This window comes from Physella acuta, unplaced genomic scaffold, assembly GCF_028476545.2.
Source record: "Physella acuta isolate Inbredline_101_S28 unplaced genomic scaffold, ASM2847654v3 ptg000831l, whole genome shotgun sequence".
Classification (NCBI taxonomy): domain Eukaryota; kingdom Metazoa; phylum Mollusca; class Gastropoda; family Physidae; genus Physella; species Physella acuta.
Genome location: NW_026732349.1, coordinates 292970 through 311511, shown reverse-complemented (window position 1 = coordinate 311511; position 18542 = coordinate 292970). Strand labels below are relative to the sequence as shown.

The 18542-nt window shown below is 34.9% G+C and overlaps 1 protein-coding gene across 4 annotated transcripts in view; it reads right to left on the bottom strand.

Annotated features, from left to right (window-relative positions):
• LOC131951840 (slit homolog 2 protein) overlaps positions 1–18542 on the bottom strand; it is a 120930-nt gene that overhangs the window by 10324 nt on the left and 92064 nt on the right. For all 4 annotated transcript variants that reach the window (XM_059314239.1, XM_059314242.1, XM_059314240.1 and 1 more), the window contains exons 12-30: positions 18411–18482; positions 17987–18058; positions 14093–14164; positions 13399–13470; positions 9086–9249; positions 7022–7172; positions 6324–6398; positions 5238–5309; positions 4813–4884; positions 4235–4306; positions 3871–3942; positions 3237–3400; positions 2672–2731; positions 2354–2486; positions 2191–2259; positions 1844–1915; positions 1426–1497; positions 1179–1250; positions 481–644 (exon numbers count right to left, since the gene is read on the bottom strand). In XM_059314239.1, the coding sequence (XP_059170222.1) occupies positions 481–644; positions 1179–1250; positions 1426–1497; positions 1844–1915; positions 2191–2259; positions 2354–2486; positions 2672–2731; positions 3237–3400; positions 3871–3942; positions 4235–4306; positions 4813–4884; positions 5238–5309; positions 6324–6398; positions 7022–7172; positions 9086–9249; positions 13399–13470; positions 14093–14164; positions 17987–18058; positions 18411–18482 (1772 nt within the window). The remainder of the gene's footprint in view (positions 1–480; positions 645–1178; positions 1251–1425; positions 1498–1843; positions 1916–2190; positions 2260–2353; positions 2487–2671; positions 2732–3236; positions 3401–3870; positions 3943–4234; positions 4307–4812; positions 4885–5237; positions 5310–6323; positions 6399–7021; positions 7173–9085; positions 9250–13398; positions 13471–14092; positions 14165–17986; positions 18059–18410; positions 18483–18542) is intronic.

Below are 18542 nucleotides of genomic sequence, written 5' to 3'. Positions count from 1 at the left end.
TCAGTAGAACAGAGTAAAACGAAGACAAGGATAGTGATGTGAGACTCTGCTTATAAAGTAACTGATGTGCAAGTAGACGATTAACATAGGTGGATCTAAAATGTGGCTGGGATGAAGAGGTTTAGCTACCGCAAAAATGGTGGACAAAAATTTGGGAAAAAAATATTATTTAAATTACAAGAAAAGAATTAAATTTTAATGAGCTTATATGTTGTTTACTTTAGTTAAAGGTGGATCTCAGGAGGCAAAGGGAGGCCTAGCCTCAACCCCCCCCCCCCCCAAACAAATATACATTTATATATCTAGTAATCATCCTCATCTGTAGTATAAAAGTTAGATCTTATTGTTTACATTTACACAGAATACATAAATAATACTAGCATAACTAAAAAAAAAATTAGTTAAAGGGAAAGAAAGTATTGAATATCTGTTGATCATTTTTAGTTTGAATGGTTTTGTAAATAGTAAAATGTTTCTCACCGCGGCACTCAAAATCTGAAGATGGTGAACTGAGGAGGAGTTTAGATTTCATAGCCAGTGGGCCGTTACACACTGCGATTCCTGGCTCAATGAAATCTCTTTTAATCCAGTCAGACAGCCATTTGAGTTTACAGTCACAGAACAAGGGGTTGCCTCCTAGAGCTCTGGAAGTGATAAGGAGAATTATAAGATTATAAAGGGAGATGTAGACTATTATACTGAAGTATATAAATTAAAGGGGGATCATCATGGATGCTAGCCAGAAATTTGATGGGAGACCACTCTGTTATCCAAAATCTGGATACTTAAATTAATACTGTAAAGTAGAGGACTCAGCAAAATTAATTTCAATGATTCTAGGGTTAGTCTCATGTGTCAATCTTACCCTGGCCTAATGTGTTTACCCCCATGGTAACCAATACAAGTATCTGTATGGGTATCTTCATGTATATTATACATTATAAGACTATTGTTTGGTTTAAATTTTAAGCCTTTAAGGTTGATTTTTCATCCTGGATTTATAGATAATCTATTACATCCGAGCATCAAGTTCACCAAGCTAAGGCATACTATAAAATAAGCACAATTAAAATTTTTGTTTTAATATTGGTTAAAATATAGATTTATTTGCGAGTTTGAAAAATGTTCTCTTAACTAACATTTAAATGCATCAACAGTTAGAAAAAAACATAACTCACATGTGGGATAGTGACTTCAAGCTGTCAAATGCTCCATAGGGTATGGAGGATACATTATTTTCATGTAGTGATCTGCAGATGTTTTAAACCATTGTTTGAAATAATACTGAATTGTGCATTGTGATTTTAAAGTTGAGGAAGGTTTTATAAAATATTAATTTTAAAACGGTAGGTAATTTAAATTATAGAAAGAAATAAAATTTGTTTTAAGCTGATAAATAAAAAAAATTGTAAATTAATTTCTTACAAAATTCGAAGATTTTGAAGATTGGAAAAGCTTGTTTCAGAAATGCATTGTAGATTGTTGTAGCTCAAAATTCTGGAATTAAATCAAATACTAATTCAGGTAAAACACTATTTTCATAAACATCAGTTAATTAAATTTATTGTGTAAAAATAATCTGATAAAAATAATCAATTGGCATAAATAGTCTAACAATGCAAAAATCTTTACTTAAAAGATTTTTATAGAAATAATTTTTTACATTTACAAAAAAGACATTTTAGAATTTAACTAAACAGTAAATATGCTATCATTATACTAATTTAGTAGAATGATCTACAGATGGATAGTGAAGTATAATAAAGCTCTTTATTTAAAAAATACTCAAACAGAACAGATACCATTAAAAGGAAGCAAAACAAAACTAATATTTTTCACTCACAGTGTTGACAGCTGGGTGAGGTTAGAGAATATCTGAGAAGGTAGTGTCACTATTTTGTTGTGGCTTAGATCTCTGATGACAGAAACATAATCTCATTAGAAAACATTGTACGGTTTCAGATAAAAGGATGAAAGTTAAAGTCAACAATCATGACAGCCTTAATAAAATAAAATTAGCTCTTAAAGGTTTTTTTTTTTTTTAAAAAAAAAGGTTAACCTCATTTAATAATACATTTTTTTTATTGTTAAGTTAAAATATTGTTTTCTTAAGATACATTTTTTTTTTAAATCATGTAGTTCATAAAAAGAAAACTAAACAAATAAATTGTAACATTTATATTTACTTACAGTCTTTTGAGATTAGTTAAGAGCCCAATGTCATAAGGAACTTTTGTTATTCCATTTTTATCAAGATACCTGAGATGAACAATAACAATGTTTTGTGATCCAAAATGTAATAATCCTTCACATTTTATTAAAGAACCATATATTATCTATGGGTGTTACTCACAGTTCTGTTGTATCTAGTGGAATGTACTTTGGCACCTCCTGTATTTGCTGGTTACTGCATCTGACAACAGTTCCTGTACACGTACATTTTGGGGGGCAGTAGGCCCTGGGGTCACAGCTGTTCTCAACAATAACTAAACAAAGCAAAGCAAATAAAAACTTTAATTTAAAAAAAACACAAGACAATGATAAAAAATCTCAGATAAATATACTATAATTACTTTTTATAAGTACAGTACTAGAAAATGAACAACTAACCTACTTGAGGATGGTAATGATTTGTTTTGTGTATAATTTTATTATTCCAATTTATTCTTACCCATGTTACTGTCTGGACAACATGGCTGAATTCCAACATGGCAACCAAGTTCATTGTTTTCTAAACATGAGACAATGTTTTTAAACATTTAGAAAATTGTGTTAAATTTAATAAAGCATTTATAACATTTATAAACTTATAAGTAATGCACCCTACATTTAGGTGGGCCTCCAATTATTTGAGGATAATTATTGTCCTTAAGAACAGTAAACTTATTTAAACAACACATAAAAGACCTATAGATATAATGAAGGGATACATGTACTCTTATACAAGTGTGAAGTAATGCTAAAAAAAGCACTCTTCTTAAACAAATGATGGTAGGTTAATGCTAGTAAACAAAATACTAAAAGAACTTGCTAAAGTCAATGCTAACTAAACCCAAGTCTTACCATAGCCCAAACCCTAATTTCTGACCATGAATCTACACCTGATATTATATGCTACTGAAAAGAAAATCTTATACATTTATTTACAGAATAATCTATCAAATTCATCTGACACTGTCAATGCTCCACCACGAATACAATGTTTATATTTCAGTGTAAAATGAAATTTTCTTTACCTTCACAGACAAAATCTTTAGGTGAAAGGTCTTGTATGGGTGTGTTCTTCACAGCACTGGGGGCCGTACAAGTGGGCGACCCTGTGATAACATTTCTCTTTTTCAACCAGTCTGACAACCAGTCTAAATGGCAGTTACAGTTGAATGGGTTGGCCATCAGGTTGCTGGAGAGTTAAAAATATACTTTTTAAAGTTTGTTCAATAAAACAGAACTTTTTTCTTTTTTTATAGAAATGAGTTACATTAGATATGAAACAGCATTTTAAAGTTCTAAGTTAATTCTTTTGTTTTTGTTTTATAACCATGACATCCCACGGTAACTACACACACAAAGGGAAGTAAAGTCAGCTGGGTGTGGTGCTGACCACTATATCTCTTCATATGCTAAGTTACTTAAACTGCGGAATTCTACTTCATCTGCCCCACCAGGTTTGAAAGGGTAACATTTTTACGTACCTTTGATAATTATTAAGAGGGGGATACTGGGGTGAAGTAATTAAGATATAGCACCACATGGTGCCATTTTCTAGTATATAGGCTATAACATTCACAAATTCTAATCAAGTTATTTACGCTAACACCTGTTGTAAAAAAAAAAAAACACAACTGAATATAGATAGTAATGACAACTCACAGTGTAGAAAGATAATGAAGTCTATCAAAAGAACTTTTCATGATACACCTAATCTGGTTATCATAGAGAGAGCTGAAAAAATTGTCATTATTTCATTAAAGTTTGTTTATTGTAGTGATTAAGAACTCTTTTTAAAAAATAATTAATGATGATTTTAAAAGACAACAAAAAAGTGTTCATTAAGCATACAGTGTCCTGGCCAGTCTTAAAGCTATAAATAATTTCTTTAAACATAAAATGTCATTCAGCAATTAATTAATTAGGTTAAACTAACAAAAGCTATGAATACAGAAAATTAAACACTGCTATAGAAAAAAATAATTATATTTTCTCTCATAAAAATATGAAGTGTCAAGTGACTTACAGAAGTCTCAGGCGAGGCGTCTCAGTAAAGGTCACATTGTTGATACATGTAATTTTGTTTCCACGCAGCATACTGAAAATGAAAAGTCAAATTTTATAAATTATAGGTAAGAAGAAAATAAAAAAAGTTTCTGTTGCTCACTTTAACTTCCTACTCAATGGTTTAAAAACTAGAAAAACAACTGAGACTTACAAAACAAAAAGAAAGATTTTAAATTTTAAAACAATTGCTTCTAAATGAGAATTTTTTTCAACAATAAATGTAAATGTCTTCTTTTATTGAAAATAAAATAGGTGTTGTAATAGACCCTACTTTTTCTAGTTTATGTTTAGAGACTCCCATCGTTTTCACATTGGGACGATATCTGACAAAGTTACCATTTTAATAAAGTTTTAAATTGTAATGTTATAAGACACATAGTTTTCACATTGGGACAATACCTGACAAATTTATCAATTGGATAAAGTTACCATTTGAATAGTTTTAAAATGTAATGTTATAACACTCACATCATTTCCACTCTGGGAATAAAGTTACCATTTGGGTAAAGTTTTAAAATGTAATTTTAAGAGACTCACATAGTTTTCACATTTGGAAGGCCCTGGAACACTTTCCCTGACAGCTGTGACAGATCATTGTTGGACAGTTGTCTAAAGCCAGAAATTAACACACAAATAATTATTTGTTGCATGCCTGCTTGAATTACATAATCAGTAGTCAAAGAGGGTTTTAAAATACATACAGAGTTGAAAACATAAATTCACATGTGCTTCCTTATTCCAAGAAAAAAAAAATTATTTCATAAACTTAGTAACTTATTTTTAATTTTTTTTGCTTCAAAATAAATAGTCCAACTTAGGCTATATAACAATAGAAACAATTCAAAATTAACATTTAAAAAATAAACCTACCTAAATTAATCTAGCATAAAATAAATTTGACTTTTATTAAAATGTAACTTAAATTTAAAGGGGAGTAATGTTTGTGACAAAAGTGTACTCACAAATCACTGAGCATGTCAGCCTTCTCAAAGGCTGCATCTTCAATCTCATGTATCACGTTATCAGTTAAGTCCCTTTGATAGAAAACAAAAGCATTGTTAAACATTTTCACTATACATTTGTGATTGTCACGGATCTAGTTTTAAACAAGTTACATGACGCTAAAACATTTTCAAGATTAGATTCATTATGCAAAAACCCCACCAAATAATGTTCTATACCAAGATTTCAGGTGGGTCATCCATGACATCACGCTTTTTTTAACGATTTTTACCTCCCCTCTCCCCTCCGCCTTTACGTGGTCACAAAAAATAACCCCAGACCTCCCCTCCCGAAAATGACGTCACACCTCAGCCTACAACCTCCACACCCCTAAAAATAGCGTTAAATTTTTCAAAGCTTTTAAAACATAATGAATTACAATTTTATTTACATTGGTCTGTTTTTGTTCTTTAGGCATGTTTAAAAATAAAATTTAAAAATTAAAGTGCATTTGCGAAAATGATAACAAATAAATAATTTCAAATGAATGCTTCATATAATGCACCAATAAATTCATTTAAAATGGGAATCTTAATTTTAGATTTCCCAAATAAAGCCCCCTGCTCTGCTTGGGGTTTGGAGACCGTGAGAAAGAGAGGCTTCATTCATAAATGACATCACGCAATGTCAGTTAGTTGGGCTCTACAATTCTTTTCTCACCCCCACCCCCCACTAAAGTCAGACGATCAATTCCCCCCTCCCCCCTTTCGCACACCGTTTTTGACGGACCACTCAATCTCTAGCTTAACTATTTGAAAAAATAATATACAGGGCCTATAGTTGGTTCTCATGAATGAATCCCTGTAGTTTAAAAATTGTATTACACTTGAATTTTTTTCTAGTTTAATCCTGCACGATGCATCTAATAAAATCTAATAAATAAAGCCTCTACATCCTTCCTTAAGACGGACAATTTTTTTTTCTCTTTTGAAAACTCCACTAAGCACCCAAGGTCACTAGCCCTGAAACTTGCTCAAGGCGTGAATACCAGGATTTTTAGAGTTCTTTCCCTTACGCCAGCAGGAGATAATAGTCGAGAAACTTACAACAATTGGAGATTGGGCAAACGTTTGAACAAGCCATCCGCCTTGACGCGAGCTATCTTATTGGATCCCAGCTTTCTGTGGAGGAGTAATGAAAAGATTTACTTATTCGCAAGCCATTGTCATAAAAAATCTCATCTCTGCATGACGAATACAAGTTGTCAAAATTTACCGTGTGAGAATTTTTTTTTAATGCTAGTGACAATGATTGCGTTTTTTTTTAAATTCCAAAGTCGTACAAAAGAAAATTAAAAATCAAGTTTTTCTATAATTATAAATCAAGTCTATACATCAACACACTCACTCTATTTGGAGATTTACGTTGTCTGAATTTTCTATGCATGTAATTGGAGTAGGGAATAACGTCTGAATCCCCCCTCCCCCCTGCAAGATACGGGCTACTTATAACTCTCCTGTTACTTTTATAATGTTAACAACTGGCTATGTCCCGAATCACGACAGTTTATCATGGATTATGGATTGATACACTTATGAAATATAATTAAAAAGTAGACCTACTTGATATTCAACGTCTTGTTTTATGTTATTTCCCATTTTAATTTGTAGATTAGCTTTAACACATCGAACTCATAATAACATTATTTAACTTTATTAAGTTACCTCTTTTTGTTTCGCTAGATTTTTATTTGGTAAAATATGTGTTTTTGTAATGAGTTTTGTAAAGATAACACGAGACTCACAACTCCGTGGTGTACATGGGAATATCTTCGGGTATTTCCGTCAAGCCTCGTTTTGAGCACTCCACGGTCGTGCCCATGCACACACATTCGGCTGGACACTCGCGGTCAATCATGCACGTGCCGGCATTCTTGGTCCGGTGATGTTCTGACCCTGGTGGGGCAGAGAACAAATAAAGGAATGGCAAGCAATTTCATCTAATTAATTAATCAATCAACCAGTACAGGGTTAATGACGTAATGTATGTCAAATACCTCGGTTGTTGCTGTATTGATGGGAAATAAAATTGATTATGATTTGAAGAAATATCTTTACAAAAGATTTTAAGATTAAACTCGTTGACTAGTAGCATAGGCGCTCTAGTACACGTCGATAGACTAGCACTCAGTGGTGGGATGGACTGCCCGGATACTGGGAGGGGTCTTGATGGGCCGCGGGGAGTGGTCAGGTGATGTTAAAATTTTTTAGTTAGATATGGACGTTGTAATTATCTGAAGACCCCAGTTGTCCCCTGTCAGCTGTGTAGGTGTTCGGGTTAACCTGACGAGGCTAGCACTAGCAACAGCAAAAGTATTTCTCAATGAGTAGCATGGTACTCATGTTAAACACAAGGACATTAACAGCTTAGTTGCACAGGTAGACAGGTTACCTTATGGGACTGAGATCACAGGTAGACAGGTTACCTTATGGGACTGAGATCACAGGTAGACAGGTTACCTTATGGGACTGAGGTCACAGGTAGACAGGTTACCTTATGGGACTGAGATCACAGGTAGACAGGTTACCTTATGGGACTGAGATCACAGGTAGACAGGTTACCTTATGGGACTGAGGTCACAGGTAGACAGGTTACCTTATGGGGCTGAGATCACAGGTAGACAGGTTACCTTATGGGGCTGAGACCACAGGTAGACAGGTTACCTTATGGGACTGAGGTCACAGGTTAACTTATGGGGCTGAGACCACAGTAGACAGGTTACCTTATGGGGCTGAGACCACAGGTAGACAGGTTACCTTATGGGACTGAGGTCACAGGTAGACAGGTTACCTTATGGGGCTGAGATCACAGGTAGACAGGTTACCTTATGGGGCTGAGACCACAGTAGACAGGTTACCTTATGGGACTGAGGTCACAGGTAGACAGGTTACCTTATGGGACTGAGGTCACAGGTAGACAGGTTACCTTATGGGGCTGAGACCACAGGTAGACAGGTTACCTTATGGGACTGAGGTCACAGGTTAACTTATGGGGCTGAGACCACAGTAGACAGGTTACCTTATGGGGCTGAGACCACAGGTAGACAGGTTACCTTATGGGACTGAGGTCACAGGTAGACAGGTTACCTTATGGGGCTGAGATCACAGGTAGACAGGTTACCTTATGGGGCTGAGACCACAGGTAGACAGGTTACCTTATGGGACTGAGGTAACAGGTTAACTTATGGGGCTGAGACCACAGTAGACAGGTTACCTTATGGGGCTGAGATCACAGGTAGACAGGTTACCTTATGGGACTGAGGTAACAGGTTAACTTATGGGGCTGAGACCACAGTAGACATGTTACCTTATGGGGCTGAGACCTCAGTAGACAGGTTACCTTATGGGGCTGAGATCACAGGTAGACAGGTTACCTTATGGGGCTGAGACCACAGGTAGACAGGTTACCTTATGGGGCTGAGACCACAGGTAGACAGGTTACCTTATGGGGCTGAGACCACAGGTAGACAGGTTACCTTATGGGGCTGAGATCACAGGTAGACAGGTTACCTTATGGGGCTGAGACCACAGGTAGACAGGTTACCTTATGGGACTGAGGTCACAGGTAGACAGGTTACCTTATGGGGCTGAGACCACAGGTAGACAGGTTACCTTATGGGGCTGAGACCACAGGTAGACAGGTTACCTTATGGGACTGAGGTAACAGGTTAACTTATGGGACTTGGATCACAGGTAAGCAGCTTACCTTATGGGGACAGATAACAGATAGACATGTTACCTTAAGGGACTGAGATTAGACATGTTACCTTATGGGACTGAGATCACAGGTAGACAGGTAAAAAACTGACCTTTACACTTGAACTTCTCTGGACGGAGCTGGTTTATCTTCTTCCTCCTGACCCTCCGGGGCGAGAGACAGCGGACACCACTGGTCTCCACGGGAAACTTCTCCAGGAAGTTGGCCAGCCATTTCAGGTTACAGTCACAGATTAGCGGGTTCCTGGCCAGGTGGCTGGGTCAGAGAAAATATAGAGTTGGGGTAAAATTTAGTGGGTTCCTGGCCAGGTGGCTGGGTCAGAGAAAATATAGAGTTGGGGTAAAATTTAGTGGGTTCCTGGCCAGTTGGTTGGGTCAGAGAAAATATAGAGTTGGGGTAAAATTTAGTGGGTCCCTGGGTCAGAGAAAATATAGAGTTAAGGTAAAATTTAGCGGGTTCCTGGCAAGGTGGCTGGGTTAGAGAAAATATAGAGTTAGGGTAAAATTTAGCGGGTTCCTGGGTCAGAGGAAATATTGAGGGGGTAAAATTTAGTGGGTTCCTGGCCAGGTGGCTGGGTCAGAGAAAATATAGAGTTGGGGGGAAATTTAGTGGGTCCCTGGGTCAGAGAAAATATAGAGGGGGTAAAATTTAGCGGGTTCCTGGCCAGATGGCTGGCTCATAGACAATATAGAGTTGGTGTAAAATTTAGTGAGTTCCTGGCCAGGTGGTTGGGTCAGAGAAAATATAGAGTTGGGGTAAAATTTAGCGGGTTCCTGGCCAGATGGCTGGCTCATAGACAATATAGAGTTGGTGTAAAATTTAATGAGTTCCTGGCCAGGTGGTTGGGTCAGAGAAAATATAGAGTTGGGGTAAAATTTAGTGGGTTCCTGGCCAGATGGCTGGGTCAGAGAAAATATAGAGGGGATAAAATTTAGTGGGTTCATAGAAAATGTACAGTTAGGGTAAAGTTTAGTTTTTTTTTGGCCATGCGGCTGGGTCATAGAATAATTAGAGTTGGTGAAACATTTCGATGGTTCATGGACAGGTATCGGGCTCATACGAAAACAAAGTAAGGGAAAAAAGAATTACTCATTCTGACAAGACCTCTCGGATTGATAGTCCTCCATATTGTTTAACATATAAATAAAACATTTTTACCCACCACTCCATACCACATAACGTTATATCACAAAGCCATGAACACCCTCTTCGTATTATCTATCAAATTTAGACCCTCATCCCACAGAACAATGAGCCTCGCATTATGTGCTCTATCCTTTATTTACAAAGCGAAAGTAACTAAAGACATCGACGCGCTACATTTCCCGGGCAAACATCTTCAGTCGTTCGGAAATTCCCCAACCAGTCTAGTGTCAATGACACCGATTAGCCACACTCCCCCACACCACAGGCTAATGGTCAAAAAATGGCGATAAGAAAAGCTAATTAGTACAGATATGGTTAATTAAATGCCGCATAATGGCTAATTTATGAGCCTTTGGTTACTGATAAATGGACACGCCGTTTTGGTACGGTTTTGTTTACTAGTGCAGACCCAAGCTGGGTATAACTCAAGCAATTTGCAGAACTAGCAATATATACACATGAAATAAATCATACTAAGATGGCTACAAATAAAAAGATGTTGCAGAACTATCAACATACGGGCCCTACACATGAAATAAATCACACGAAGTTGTATACAAATAAAGCGATATTGCAGAACCACCAATATACGGACCCTACACATGAAATAAATCACGCTAAGTTGTATACAAATAAAGCGATGCTGCAGAAAGAACAATATATACGCATGAAATAAATCATACTAAACTGTATACAGAAGGAACTAATGTTGCAGAACTAGCAACACATACGAATTAAATAAATCGTAGCTGCATAAATACAGTATTCACTTGATTAGTCTATTTAGTTTAAGCCCGAAGATTTCTTACAAGATGCAGAATTAGAAGGTTTTTATTTATTTATTTTAATTTTAAAACAAATGACACTGGAATCAATATACCTGCTGGGTGAATTTTGGGATAGATTCAAGATGCGATGTTGCTTTTCATTTCATTCCTATCTTCCAAACCTTTAACTTTTTAAAATAAAGATTCTTCTGTGTAACTATTTAAATTTTCTTGACATAAATTACATATTTACTACCCTCAGCTGTCATAGCAAGCTTTTCCTAGATATTTCGATTTACTATTTTTAACTTTTATTTTGTTCGATGTATTTCGTTTTGAAAATCTTCCCCAGCAACTAAGGACGCCGGGACAAAGTGAGTCTGTTCTCCTTCCGCGGAGTTCTGTTTCCCTGAGCAACACAAATAAATACGCAAGTGGCAGGCAACAAAAAATTAGCCGTGAAAAACTTTTCATTTACCCACACGACCTCTGCTAATGTTTTCCCCATCTGACTTCACTGTCATGGTAACGCTTTCTTCCATAGAACATTCCGTAAAGTTATGAAAGAGAGTGTTTATAATAATGCATCGCTCGACTCACACGACGATAGATGTCATAGTGGATTAAGTGTTTTAGGCTTAGAGATAATCTATCCCCGAAACGGATCTGACGTGAAATAATCCAATTAACTTCTTTCTACTGAATTAACACAAACCCATGGATTTATCGCATTAATTTCTGACATGCACAAATATAATTTTACAACCATTGAAGAATTAACCCCTGACCCGCATATTAGCATGCACGAGTTCAAACACTTAATTAAACTTTACTACTATTCAAAGAAACTCACCAAAAATGCCCACCCAAGTTTCAACCCCCTCCCCCCAACACGAAATGATCCAAATCTCGCATTTCATTTCCCCATTAAACACGGCCATTCATTTGCATGGAGTGAATGTCCGGCTCTCAAGGGAAATCACCCCAACCTGGGCCCACTTCGGCCAAGTTATGGCCGGTCCACTCCCTAAAACACACCGACCCTCGAGGGGGCGCTCGACTTACTCTTCACCTCGTCTGTAGTTATAACAGCTAAATTATATTTCCCATCTAACATAAAGACGAGAATATAATCTCAAACCCAGGCTTCAAGTGCTTAAAGATGCCTCGCATACAGCCCCGGTTTCCCTTGAGTTCTAGCCATATCTAATAACATCACATATACGGCTCAGCTTAGTAAAATACCTAATAAAACCCAAGACAATTTTCTCTGAACTTGGGGCCATAAATTTAACTCCGCGTCCTTGTTTAATCCCCCATGTAACAGGAGCCTGTTTATATGGACGTTTGTCATCTGGCTTTTGCGTTCCATAAATTATTTTCTTAAACGGGAACGGGCATTGTTGCATTGTACATTATTTCTATTATTTCATCCCACAGTGGTAATAGGCTTGATGTTGAAACTAGTATATACATACATATATACTATATATATATATATATAGGCTAAATATATATAAATTATATATATATATATATATATATATATATATATATATATATATATATAGGCTAAATATATATATATATATATATATATATATATATATATATATATATATATATATATATATATATATATATATATATATATATATATATATATATATATATATATATAAAATAAATTTAAAAAATAATTAATAAAACTATATTTATTCATACATATTGAAGCTAATTATCAAAAATAGAAAGTATTGTTATTAATTTAATTACTTTTCATGTTACTAGCTATAAAGTTCGAAGCTATTCCCGAGTTACTGTTTTCCCGTAACACAAGCCCTAAGCTCCCACAACGAATTCAGCTGAATCTAAAAATTCCTTTGTTTTATTGACTAAGCCCCAGCTACACCGAAGCTGCGTGCCACAGAGCAAGTCTGTCTGCGCGGCAATAAAGATTATGTTTAGTGTCTGGGTGTAATTTTATACAGTTTAAAATTGTCACTTTTGAGAATATATGAGTGGAGCGAGGTGTTTTCACGTCTCGTAAAATTGTCAAACTGATTTGGTGTGCAGTTTTTAAAAAAATCTGGCCTGTGCACAACACACTTCTATTCTTTATTCATTTTGCTTTCTTTAAACTATTTAGTTGTAAGAATTTTGACACAGTTTCTAAACCAAAAGCTGACATTCGTAAAAAAAAAGTCAAAATATCTAGTTTCAAAATAATTGAGTAAATCGAGAATTAAAACTTTCTTTTGTAATGAAAATATAAACTTTTTACATCGTTTTCTTTAGAAAGTATTTTGTAAAACATGGGCTTACTTTTATAATTCTACAGGGGCATTTAATTTATAAATTGGGTTAGTAAAAATTAAATATATTTAATCAACTTAAATCAATTTTATAGCCATATTTGAATGTTAACTAAAAAAAAACAACAATAACTACATTTAAGGATCAAAACGATATATTAACCATGGTTACTTACATGGTTTGAATTTTGACCAATGGCGAAAATGTCCCGTTGGCCAGTGATTGGATGTTGTTGTCGTAAAGAGATCTACAAAAAACATTTTTAGTAAATATGAGATGAAGATACACCGGTATATAATGGGGACATTATAAATATACAAATATATGAGAGGAAGATACAGGGATATGATGAATAGACTTTGTTACACAAATACAAAAAGAACAAAGGATATAATATAGGCCTATAGTAATTAAATACATGTATAAAACATAACTGTATGAGGACGACATTTTAAAAAAGAAACATAAACTGGAAAGGTATTACTAAGAGTGATCAAATTCTTTAAAAAATCAGTACTCTTTGCTATGCCTGTATATTGTCTATCCAAAAAAAAATATTATATTTACATTGGACCATAATAAAATGGACACTAATAAAATAATGGACTAAAATAGGATGTACCATAAAATTGACAGGAACAAAATAAACAACAACATTGATTTCAAGACTAAAGAAAAGAATAATACCTAAGAAATCTATGCTATTAAATTAAAGCTGTATGAAAAAAAGATGCTTTATACTAGACGATATTTCAAAATAATGAACTAACACACAGCAGTACAGGGCTAATAAAAATGTAACAATTTCAAATATTTCCTGAACGAAAAACAATGCCAGATAAAAATGTGTTCAAACAAGCCAAACTTACAAGAGATTAAGGCTTGTCAAATCCTTGAAAGCGTCGACTCTTACACAACTGAGTTTGTTGGCATTTAAAAGACTGGGGATAAAACATTTAAAATAAATTCATTTCAACACGACAGGATAAAAAAAAACAACCTTATAATGAACGCTCATAAGTTAGCAGTTATTGTCAAATATAAACAGTGTAGAACATTTAAATAAGTAGCCTATCTAACTTTAAACAACATTGTACTCTACCCTAATGCAGCAATTATAGGACAAGTCGTTTTGTAAATTAATCCACTCTTAGCTCTAAGCCTAAATCTAACTATAAATATAATCCTAACCGTGTAGTTAACCTTAGGTCTATCTCAAACATTTCCAAGCTGGACAAGAACACCGGTATTTTCCTTATTGATAGCATTATATGGGACGGAGTGGTCTAGCGGTAGAGAGCTGAACTGCTAACCCGTAAGTCTCGAGTTCGAATCCGGGTTCAAGTCAGTCCACCCAACTCTGATGGATGCCTAACTCGCGTTAGGGAAAGTAAAGGCGGCTGGGCATAGTGCTGACCACACTATCTCTTCATATGCCGAGGTAACAGAAACAAGTGAGCTCTACTTCACTTGCCCCATAGACCATCAGGTTTGAAAGGGAAACTTTACTTACTTACTTTACTAGCATTATATGCTAATTCAGATAAACTCTACTTTATCTGCACAATAAATAGACATGGTACTTTAAAGGGTTTATTTTATACCAGAGGGCGCTGGTCCAAGTTATTTGTAAAAAAAAAAAAAAAAAAAAAAAAAAAAAAAAAAAAAAAAAAAAAAAAAAAAAAAAAACTATATGAAAATGAAATACACAGAACACAAGCAAAATTGTTTTAATCAATGCACATTCTTGACTAAAATGACGAAGAACGGTAGGGTAATAATAATCATTAAAAAAGTTAAAAAAAAAACCCACGTTTTCTGATTGAACTAAAAAGTAGAAAATAAATGTTATACATCACAATAATGCAAGCGATCACTCTACTATAAGCGATGAAAAACGTGGGGCGCCGAAGTAAAAGTTATATTACTATTGATTAGATAATACTATTGACTTTTATTAGGGAGCTTGTAGAGAGTCAACAGTATTAGAAACTGTAAGAAAATCACGGCGCCCCACGTTTTTGATCGCTTATAGTAGAGTGATCGCTTGCATTATTGTGATGTATAACATTTATTTTCTACTTTTTAGTTCAATCAGAAAACGTGGGTTTTTTAAAACTTTTTTAATGATTATTATTTTCTACTTTTTAGTCTTTGTCTGTTTGTTTGCATTGAAATCTTGCTATCGATTTTATCTTTTCACTTTTTTTTTGGGTAAACGAAGACAACTCGTAAAAAGACAACTCGTAAAAAACGAGAGACCCTTTCTTCTTCGGTCTCAATCGCAAGTGAATGATTGTCAGAGGTTAGTTGATAGCGGTTAGGACGAGGGCTGGTTACTGACTAGAACACATAGATTTGAACCCGTGTCGAGTGAGATAGCAATCGTGTGCCCAACCACTCGACCATATCGTCTCCCCCAAACTGGCCTACCTCCTGTAAGTTTAAACTCGGTTCAAACTAAATTATCTGCCCCTAAGCCTGTGGCGAAGTGGGATCGTTCGCTTCACTGCGCGCGAGGTACGCGTCGCTCGTTTTTTTTCTAATGGCTCGCAGAGGAGAATTATATATATATAGATTATATAGCGGTCTAAAATGCTCAATAAAATGTTTCCATTTATCAATTTAGTAATAATAACTATTGAATATTCTATGGTCATCCAAAAGAAAGCTTCCCTGAAAATTTCAGCGCGCTAGCTAACTGGGAAGTGCCAGAAATTTCGATCGCAAGATTGGATTGGAAAAACAGACAAACAGAGAAAGCAAGTTAAAGAAAACGTGGGAAAATAGTGAAATAGTAACAAGAGGGGAAGAAAAAATGACTATAAATATGATTTAAGCATAACAAAGGACGATAACTCTAGTCAAAAGATTCTAAAAGTAATCTCAAGGGCTGGTGTTACGACGCCGTTCGCCTGACTACACTGTAATAGATAGTGCAATAGGAGCTAATTCCGATAGAATATTCATTAGTGTAAGGACGGCAAAGTACCAGCGTTTCTTTTTAAATTTTGTATAAATTCTCCAGCAAAACTAAATAAAACACACATGTTGTACATATATGTTTAAAAAAATACAACTTCTACCAATAATGATATAAAAAAAAAACCGGGAGCGATCTCCCCTAAACTTTCTCGAATATTCTTTTTTTAAAAACTCGGAATATAGACATGATTTTTAATCCATTTTAAATACTTAAACTTTTTAAAATAGAATAAAATCTCGTAGAAAAAAAGAATTGCACACCAGTTAATGCCAAATAAAATGTGCATAATAGTGCGGAATATTAATAGTACTTTATAAATTTACATTAGTTTTTTGAGAAACTGGAAATAGCGTAAATTAGTACTTCCGGTCAACGGAAATTACTCACAATTTGATAGAAGGTAGATAATTAGATCTTTTACTTACATGTGGAATTTCATTTATCTATCTGAAATATTACTCAAGTTATAGGCTTTTGAAAAATTAAAAGTAAAAAAGTACCACTTCCGGTTATCGAAAATAGCTCAAAAGTCGATACGGATCTACGATTTTGATAAAATACTTATATATGAAATTTCATCAACCTAACTGTAACGGTACTCAAGTAATCGTGTTTACAGACACACAGACATATGGACAAGATTGCAAAGTTATGTTTTTCCGTATCAGTGGGGTGTAAAAATCTCGATTTTTTTTTTGCACGATTACAAGACTTTCTCTATGCTTCGTATATACGAGAAAGTAAACAACAACAAATAACTAGTATTTTAAAACAAATACTTGATACTTCGTTTGAAATAAAATATACCGAAATTAACATACACCAAGTACAAAACAGAACACCAAATATATCCCCTAGCAGACCTGAAAACATTCCCACACAACATCACACACATCGGACACACATCACCACACCCTTATTTCAACATCCTATACATAATATTTACAAAAATAAAAAAACAAACAAACCGCTAACACATATTACACACACGCCACACAAACAATACACACAACAACACACGATACAACCACATAGCATTATACATATATTGATCAAACAGCACTCGCACATTACACAACAAATCTACACATAACAACACACGATATAATAACATAACACTCACACATAACATAACACATCTTAAAACAACAACACACGATATAATAACATAACAACACTCACACATAACACAAGTAACATACACATAACAACACGCGATATAATAACATAACAACACTCACACATAACACAAGTAACCTACACATAACAACACGATATAATAACATAACAGTACTCACACATAACACAACAAATCTACAGACAACAACACGATATAATAACATAACAGTACTCACACTTAACACAACTAATCTACACACAACATACACGATATAATAACATAACAGCACTCACACATTACACAAGAAATCTACACATAACAACACGATATAATAACATAATAGCACTCACACATAGCACAACTTATCCACACACAACAACACGATATAATAACATAACAGCCACTCACACATTACACAACAAATCTACACATAACAACACACGATATAATAACATAACAGCACTCACACATTACACAACCAATCTACACACATACACCACCACTCCAGCACACCCATACACCGAACCTGTTGCCTAGATAAGTACAAAATTAAAACCTTTTAACCGAGTTCGCTCCCCTCTAAGTGAGTCACTCACACAAAAATTGGACACTCAAACCAATTGTAAACCAGAAAGAAACGTCCATTAAAAAACTTACAGTAATTGCAAGGAAGTCAGCCCATTAAACAGCCCGGGGGGTAGCTCCTTCAGCTTGTTCCCGTACAAGACCCTAAGGTAGAATAACAAAGGCGGGTCAGGTGAAAAACTTGGAATTGGGCTTGAGAATGCTTTGATACTTTATATTATTTAACGGATTAAAACTTTCAAGTGTATTGAAAGGAGGGGATTACTCCATTAAGCCAAGAATACTTCATTTATATACAGAAAAAAACTTACAAGGGTACTTAACAGTTATAAAAATTCGCTGATTCTTTAAAATTTAAGATAACTTTAGAGTATAACGTATTGAATAAACTTAGTAAAAACGTGCGTTTCGTTCTGGGATTGGACTTCTGGCTTAACGCAATGCGCTTTATTAGGAGGGAACTCTTTAATAACAAACACATATGTACAAGACTTACAGAGAGTTTAGTGAATGTAGGCCCGAGAAGGCATCGGGAGCAATGTAGGATATCTGGTTGTTGCCCAAATCTCTGGAACACAGTAAAGTTAGTTTTATAGGAGGGGAGAAGATTTTATGCATACAGGATAGT